The 8,786-nt window shown below is 37.7% G+C and overlaps 1 protein-coding gene across 1 annotated transcript; it reads right to left on the bottom strand.

The window, feature by feature from the left end:
- Positions 1–433: 433 nt before the first annotated feature.
- Positions 434–7,843, bottom strand: LOC114260608 (uncharacterized). The gene is made up of 7 exons (XM_082921988.1): positions 7,784–7,843; positions 4,286–4,450; positions 3,646–3,726; positions 3,437–3,574; positions 2,115–2,220; positions 1,221–1,308; positions 434–838 (listed from the first exon to the last, which is right to left on the bottom strand). The coding sequence occupies exons 1-5, from the start codon at positions 7,841–7,843 to the stop codon at positions 2,167–2,169; spliced, it is 498 nt and encodes a 165-aa protein (XP_082778114.1). The 3' UTR covers positions 434–838; positions 1,221–1,308; positions 2,115–2,166.
- Positions 7,844–8,786: the final 943 nt, after the last annotated feature.

Below are 8,786 nucleotides of genomic sequence, written 5' to 3'. Positions count from 1 at the left end.
TATAAAGATGTTACTATTCATCGAATCTTGGATAACTGTAGTCTGTAGATTACAATATTAAATATGGTCCGAAAATAAACACTCGAATCAGAAAATAAACATCAATTTCAATGCTCCCTTGCCAGATTTTGGACTTTGAAACAACAATATGATTTTAAACTGTTCTAATTGCAAAAATAAAATACAAAATATTTTTTTTTTTAAAAAAAAAGGCAAGCAGAATATGATATTATGCAACACTTAGGGTCAACTTTCAAAATTTGTCAAATTTCTGGGCAGTACTGAATCTGCATATTGTCACCAACAAAAAGGAAAAAGAAGGGTGAGTTCAGACTGTTGCCATTATTTTTTTGGTTCTTCTGTTTAAATTTCATCATTGCATTAAATTATTTAAAGAGACTCTTCAAATGACATTTAAAAAAAAACACACACAAAATTGAATCCTTTTGTCAAATTTTTATATTTTGAATAAAAAAAAAAGGCATATGAATGGTGCCGTACAGTGGATTACATTCATCCATGGGTGTGCCACAAATAACCTGTTCATGATGTTATAAAAAAATATATATATTGCCATTAAATTAAACATTTTAAAAATGTCAAAAGTATCAATTTTACTACTAAGAGAAAATAAACCATCTGAACCGTGTCACTAGGTCTCTTAGCTATTGGCTTTGCTTCTCCTGTGATCATACCCTCATTCACATGACTCTGACCATTAATAACAATACCATCAACAGGAACCTTTGCCTCTGGAACGGTGTTCAAAATGTCATTCCTCTGTAGTAGTTGAGTGCTGATTTCTATCTCTGACATGACATTACCTCCAAATATTTTCCTAAGAGAATAAAGGATATCAACATTGCACTAGTGTGAAAGAAATCTTGCCCCTCAAATGTATCTGAAGTTAAAGCTTTTATCAATATATATAGAGAGTAAAAGTTCCGATACATCTAAAAGTAGAGCTAGACTTCAGATCTGTTGCTCACTAATGAAAAATACTATCAAAAGTAGACATTCAATATTATCATGCTTCTAGTGTGCTCATATGATTTTCTTTTCCTCTTTCCTTTTTTGTGCGAAAGGCAATTTTCTTTTTTGTGGACAGCAAAAGGCAATTATATCATATGATAGTACACTTGAAAGCAAACACGGCTCTATATAGATAGTTCTATATTCAAAAATGTGATAAAAAGAAAGAATTACAAAAGAGCCTATACCTCAAGCAGGTAATACTTCTCCAAGAGTGAAAACTTAGGTAGGATGCCTATTAAAAGCTTCACTGGTATCAGATATTTTATGATCATCCTATTGCAACAAAATCAAAGAAAAAATGAAATCATACACAACGGCGTAGGTAAAGAGGGTAAGGGGGTCCCGTGCCCCCTGGGTTTTGGAATTTTTTTTTTTTAGGCATAAAGAAAATATTTTAAATAAAAAAATTATAAAAATATTATTTAGAGTGAAATTGTCAATGACATTTTTTAAATTATGATAACAATAATGGCTGTTTTGATTAAAAATAATGAGACTACGATAAGTCATATTATTATTTATGAAAATTTCAATATAATGGTGATGTCTATTATTATTGATATACAAACATAATTAATCTTAATAAAGATATGAAATTTATTGAATTGTTAGTTACATTTTGACATGTTGAGTTTATCCTCCATGTGTTTTTTTACTATTGGTTAGTGATATCACGTGTCAACGTTGATGCAGTATTACTATTATATTGAATTTTTATTCATATTTTGTATAAAAAATTACTTTATTATTATATAATTTATTTTAAAACTTATATCCATGACTTTTTTTTTTATATTGTCTATGATACACTAGTTACAAATAATTTTTTTTTTTATCTTTCTTAAAGTCAATCGTAAAAATTTATGTGAAAGATTTTTTGTAAAAAATTTTAACGTTGTAATTAATAAGTGTCCCCTCTGATTTAATTTCTTGGCTCCACCACTGATCATACACAACGATAACTAAAGAGAAAAAATATACTAAAACTTACTTTTAGATCACTCGAGGAAGAGTTACTAGATAGGGATATAGAACTAATATTTTAGATGACAATGGAGCATTAAAACCAAAATGCATACCAATATTTTCTTGTATATATGTAAGCGATCTGAAAAAGAGTAGTAATCCTTCCTAAGAAAACAACCACTTCAAAAGGGTAGTGTGTCCGTATTCAACACTTATTGACTACATAAAGACATCAAATATGAGAGCCTTAGATATATCATGTGACAATAGAGCTATGTGACTCCAATGATAATATTCAAGTGTTGTAGGAAAATCCAGATTGAGCATCAATGAAATGCTTACTTACCAAATAAATGGAAAGGAAAAACACATAAATAAAGAGTGTAAAAGAAGACTCATAGTTGAAACCATGAGGTCCATCATAATTTTGCATCTATTTTATACTCAAACTTGAGTCAACACGTATTGAAGGAGGGGGAAACAGAAAGAAAAGAAACAAAACTATAAAACATTCATTGTTTAAAGGCCTCCAGTTGCATTGTTTAAATCCAATTCTTACAGTGCTTCAATGAAACTAGGCAATGGGATGAGTTGCACACACGATGAGTATGTAGTATGCAGCACCTGTATTTGTTCTATTTCTATTGAACTACACCACTTTTGAATTGGAGCTAATGTTAGTTTTTTTTACTCGTTCTGCGTTACTTTTTTACCTCAGCTTTGCATCCAAAATCTGTGTACTTTGAATTATCTAAAACAATGAGTAAACAATTCACAGCCCTATTGGATCCATAAAGGAATTATTCTCTCTTTCAAGGGTTTTCAACTTTGAGGGATACACTATGCACAAGCATCTTCAATTATTTAAATTTAACACTCTCCTTTAAGCTTTCATATATCCGGATCTATCTAGAAGATGAAACCTATCAAGTGATTTCATCATAAATGCAGTAAGTTTGGCTCACAAATTGAAAGAGTGGTAGATGATTTTTTGCATTTACTAGTAAAAGTCCAGACATTAAAGTAGGCAATTAATGCAGAATGAAAAATTAAAATGATAACAAACTACAGAATGAGTCAAAAAAGATTATTCAGAACAGGCCATTGACTCGATAAGAGGATAAATTCAGTTTAATAATGCTAACTGCACAACTGAAATTCAACTAGTTATCAGAAATCTAAACTTCCCGCAACAAATTCCCACAGTTTGGCTAAGCTACCGGCCAGATTTTAACCATACACGAGTGTGTAAATGATCTCAAATCCAACAAATGTCATAATCACAAGCACATTTGGCATTTTTTCAAAACAAAAAACAACATATTAAGGAAGAATGACAAAGCAAACAAAAGAAGAAATCATGTATAGAATGCATACTTCATGAACTAACTCAAATTAGACCAAAATGGGCATTTATGGGAGAGACTAATAATACCAAATATCCTCGGAACGCTGTCTGGATCTTGACTGCAGTGACTTCCTCCTTCAATTTGCCAGAGTAATGGGCTTTAGCTGTGAACTGAACAGCCTCAGTAGCCACGGGCATTACATAGTGTATTTCATTCATGAGTATCTGCACCATTCTATGTGTCTTACTTGTACAATATGAAACTTCCAACTGACATTTTTACGAATAAAATTCACCTCCCACGACTCTCTACGGCAGCAAAACAAATAGTCCAATTCATGTGAAGAAAATATTTGTAGAGTAGAGATGCCAAATACCTAACAGTAACAGAGCAGAAATATAAGAAAACATCGAAGAAAATGGTCTTGCCTAAGTTGATAAACCACCATAATGTTAATAACCTACTAAATGGCATCATGAACAACAAAAACTCCACACACTAATGCAGGAAAGATCCTGTATAGTATCTCAAATTACATTATAGTCATGTGTACTAACCTAACAGTTTAAACTGTTTCATTCTCAAATTCATTCATGTTTTGCTCAATAATAATGTAACAATGCAAAAGTTCCCACTCAAAAAGTTAAGCAAATTGAACACAATCATACATGCTTGCTTGTGTGTATCAAAATGCAATCAAATCGGTGTTCAAGCTGAACGAAAGAAGATCAGAATCAATTCAGCTTAATAATCACATATAACGAAGTTACATAAATAAGGGGTGCATAAGAGAAAAAAAAGAGATTTTAAACTTGAAAATGCATCGAAGCTGCTAGATCCAGCAAACAAATAAGGTCGAGAGAAAGATACTACATATATGGAAGTGAAAATTAGCAAGATACAATAGAAAAGTAGAGAACGCAGAAGAAACTTACCTTGAAGAAAAACGCTAATGAAGAAACCAAATGAAGAAGCTCGAATTCAAGCCATTTGTAAACAAAAGTGTAAATTTCAAACCACAATACCTCAATATAGAGAGAGGAGGGAGAGGGGATACTTGAGCAAAGAGAGGACTTGGAATCGATCAAACAAGGGTTCTCCTGTGCAATAGCAAAACCTAATAAGCAATTCCATCAATATGCAATATAGATTATTACGGATGGTAAGCAACAACGAAGAGCTGCAGTAGGAGGGGAGAAGAATAACCTAGCGGGTAGATGTGCAGACTCGGCCAATCCTTCGTGAATTTGTCAACAACGAAGAGCTGCAACAACTTGCTCAGCAATTTACAGTGGCTTCGACATTGATGCTATACAAATTCCAGCTCTTGCCAGCGGGAGTGATTCTGAGTCGCACGAAGATGGAAGATGCAGATGGAGACAGACAGACCCACAGAGAGAGTTGAGCGTCATGAAAATGAGATAAGAGGGAAATTTATTTGTGTGGTAACCAATCCGCAGTTTATATTTATAAAATTTTAAAAAATTGTCTTAAAAATTTAAGAAAAATTATTTATAAGTCCTATTAGGGAGACTTATGTTACATATGGTCCTATTAAAAAACTTATGTTTTCATAAGTTGTGGGAAGTTGACACATTTACTCTCAATATTAGCTGTTAATATCATAAATAATAGTAAAACCATATGTACGGGTACGAAATATTCTTCCTGTATAATCCTGTTGATCAAGTCTGCCCCCCTCCATACGTCGTCGCTTTACTCCTTGAAAACACAAACGTGAGCTAGCCAGCGGGTGTGTGCCGGATACCTCTCCGATGCCTAAGTCAGCAAAATAGACAAACAGACAAAAAGCTCTGTGAATTCGGGAGTCAAAGTTGTGTGTTACCTCTCCAAAGGTGATGTTGTGAGCTTTTATAGGTTTCGCATGGCAGAATCCTAATAGGACTCTTACTCCTCCATGTAGAGTCCTCCTTGGATTCACACTCCTGAAAGATAATGCTTATCCTTCAATGCCTCCCTCACTGCTTAAACCAAGTGAGATGGTTTTTCCATGGTCGGACTTCAATATGACCGAGGTAAGCATAGATATGTTAAGCCGCAGATTAGACCGGGATAACTCTACCTCGGTTCCCCCTGTACAAACCACAGTATGATTGGACAGAGCTAACAATTAGCATGGTTCCGACCGATCTAATACCACTACGCCATGACCGGTATAACTTTTAGTATGGTGACCGAGCTATCCGTAGCTCTTTGGGACCGGAATAACTTCAAGCCTCATTTGGACCGGAATAACTTCATGGCCATTTTACTTAGTCCTTCGTATTGTGGCCCATAACGGCGCATTGCCCAGCTCGGCCCAATTTTCTTATAAATTACCCTCTCAATTGTCCCTTAATTCCATTTATGTAGCATGATTGGGATTATCTGTTTATCAGCCGAGCTAACAATTTTAGCCTGACGACCGAGCTAAATCCTTAAGCCTTTCCAGTTGAGCTAAAACTCTTCAGCTTTTCTAACCGAACTAAATCCACACCGGGTGGTACCTGTTCGGTCAAAACGTCTCTTCAATTAGAGCAACTGAATCGTTTCTTATCCCAATAGATACGTGGCAGACTCTTATTGGCCTAGTACAGTTGTCACGCCGTTCTTCGTACCTCACAACTTTTGAACAATCCCGCCCTTTTTGTCCTTCCTTCTATACAAAACAAACTTTTTCATTTTGAATCTACCACTACACTATTCATCTCCTTCATTCTCTTTCTTTGTGCTTCTACTTCTTCAACCCCTGAGCTCGCTGAGTTCGTGTTCTTCACTGTCGTTGCTTCTATCTTCGATTTTTCTGCCGTAATCTGGTAAGTAACTCAACCTTCTAACTCCTTTTGGTTGATTTCGCACCCTCTTTGCAATACGTTACATGTTTTTCAAAACACACTGTTTGCTTCCATTTTCTACTTAGCTCTGTGTTTTCTGCAAACACTTAGTAATAGAACCACTTGGATTCAAGAAATAATATGAGAAACACTAGTTTTGATCCAAAATCATAATATAACCGAACTCGGAAGTTGTTTGTAGTGGATGTTAATCTAGACAGGCTATCAACCGGACTAGCACTTCATGCTGAACTAGTAGTTTCACCAAGTCAAACCACCTTTTGCTTCATTTGATTTAGCCGAGCTATCGATCCGTACTAGGTGTGCGCAATAGTATGCCTGAAAGTCTAAACCACAACCGAGCTACAACTTGGGGCTAAACCAGCCTTCTTAGCTCTGACCGAACGAAGAATGCTACCCCTAGAGGCTCAGCCAGACTAACAAATCCCTTGCTAAAACCGAGTTAACAGACCCCTTGCCCAAAACCTGAGCTTAAGACACGAAGCACTTCACATAGCCGAGCCAGGACTTCATTTATCTTGCCTGTGTTTCTTTTAGCACAGTCCCTCGATCTGTGCTTAACACATCTGTTTTTCACTTTGCAGACTTAGGTTGCCCAGGCACTCTTTGAGCGCTCAACCGAGCTACTCAGCACCATTCTCCGACCGGGCTAACACCCACGTATTATTTATTCATAACTTAAACCACAAATGGGAAAGTATAGGTTTTTAGTTAACTCCCCTGGTGCAATGGCTGAATTTCGCAAGGACTACCAAATCCCAGATAATGTCCACCTTTCACTGGCCGAGCTAGACACCGTCCCCTAGGGAAAACATGGTTTTGTCCTTTTTAACGTTATTTCAATTGTAGAGTGCGGTCCACGTTTCCCTGTACAGCCCCTTCTCTGCGAATTCCTTAGGCAAACCAAACTCTGCCCTACCCAACTATCCACCAATTCTTACCGTATAATAAACGGTATTGCCGCATTAAACCACCGGGTTGGCCTTAACCTCGGCCTAGCTGAGCTCTTTCATCAATACTCCGTTGGATCAAAAGGAGACGGCTGGGTTTATTATTTGAGAATACGATGCCGCCGAGAAAAAATAATCAAAGATACCCCAGATAAAGATTTAAACAACGATGATTTCTTCTGGGTTTCTGGGAACTTCGAAGACCAAGAAGCCCAGATTCCTGGTGACCGAATAAACTGGAATAAAGGGACCACCGGTATAATTACCTCGGCTTTATTGCATGTTCTTCTTTATTTCGGTATTCTATTCCTTAACCGAACTGATAGTTGTTTTCTTTATGCAGATTCGGCCCACCTTAAATCAATATACAGTTACCCCAATCTAAACACATTTCGCGCCGCACTACGATACCCTGAAAGAAGTTGGGCTAAGTTACTGAATTTTGAACCGACGTACAGATACAACAGTCGACGAAAAGCCAGAGTAACAGACTTCTTGCTGGAGGCATCTCCTGAATCGGATCCAACCTTGCCACAAATTAACCTGGTCCGTACTACTGCTGAACAAGAGATGGCTAAGAGGAACAGAATAAGGGCCCTTCTAACCGAAACAAACCGAGCCGAGGTACCATCACCAAACCAGCCTCAGGAAACCGTGGTGGCCCTTCCATCTCAACAACCCTCCTCATCTCACCCAAGTAAGCGTGCCCGGGCTACCCAAACCGAGCAACGCATTATTGATGGAAGACGAAACCAATCTTCCACCAAGCTCTCCACCAAGCCCGCGACCGGAGCGCTCCGACCGAGCTAGCTCCTCCAAGTGGGCACCCAAATTTACATTTAAAAATCGAGCAATTCAGGACACTGACTTAGTGGTCGCTGAAAAAGATCACTTAATGGCATTTAACCTTGCCAAGAGTGTCTGCCTTCCAGCAGACATGGAGCACCATAAACATCTGACCGAACTAAAAGCCATTCGTTCGGCCACGAAATCCATGGTGCTTGTAAGTAGCTTTTTCTGTTAATCTTTCTAATTTGCACAACTTTCATCTTGGTTTGATTATAAGTCTTCCCCTTCTTTTGCAGGCCATGCAGAAGAGCCACATCGCCCATAAGCGTGTGCTGGAACTTCGCAAGACTGCAAGGCAAGCCATGGCCGAAGTGACTGAAAAAACTGCCGAACTAGAAGAAGCCAGGAAGCAAATAGCCGAGCTAAATTTCGAGAACGGTTGTCTGGCTGGACTTGTTAGCTCGGCTGAAGCAGAAAAACAAAAAGCTGCAGCCGTGATGAAAGACAAATATTTGCGCGAACTTGCTAAGCTTGAGGGAAAAAAGAATGCGGAGATAGAGAAGTTGAAGAAGAGCGCTAATGACGCCGAGCTCCGGGGTTACAAGGAGGGGGAGGCGACTTACATTAAACAATGTGAAGCTGCCAAGGATCTCTTCTTCAAATGCGGTTGGAGGGCAGCTGTAGTGCAGCTCGGTCATGGTCCAGAGACCGAGGTCTTCGACGCTCCTGCATACTTTATTCCGAGCTCTATGACGGAATACGCTGCTGCCCTTCAGCAACAATTTCTTGAGGATTCAGATGATGAGGAAGAAACCGTGCCCAAAGATACCCCGGCTGTCAGT

The sequence above is a fragment of the Camellia sinensis genome, chromosome 1 (genome assembly GCF_055761805.1).
Source record: "Camellia sinensis isolate YWXY chromosome 1, ASM5576180v1, whole genome shotgun sequence".
NCBI lineage: Eukaryota > Viridiplantae > Streptophyta > Magnoliopsida > Ericales > Theaceae > Camellia > Camellia sinensis.
The sequence above is the reverse complement of the archived record's forward strand: the minus strand, read 5'-3'. Positions and strand labels throughout refer to the sequence as shown.

Coding starts and splice junctions, on each gene's coding strand:
- LOC114260608 (XM_082921988.1), bottom strand. CDS start 7,843: ATGAGGAGGGTTGTTGAGATGGAAGGGCCACCACGGTTTCCTGAGGCT. Junction 4,451..7,783: donor CTGAGGCTGGTTTGGTGATG/GTACCTCGGCTC, acceptor GCTATTGCACAG/GAGAACCCTTGTTTGATCGA. Junction 3,727..4,285: donor CATTAGCGTTTTTCTTCAAG/GTAAGTTTCTTC, acceptor TGTTACTGTTAG/GTATTTGGCATCTCTACTCT.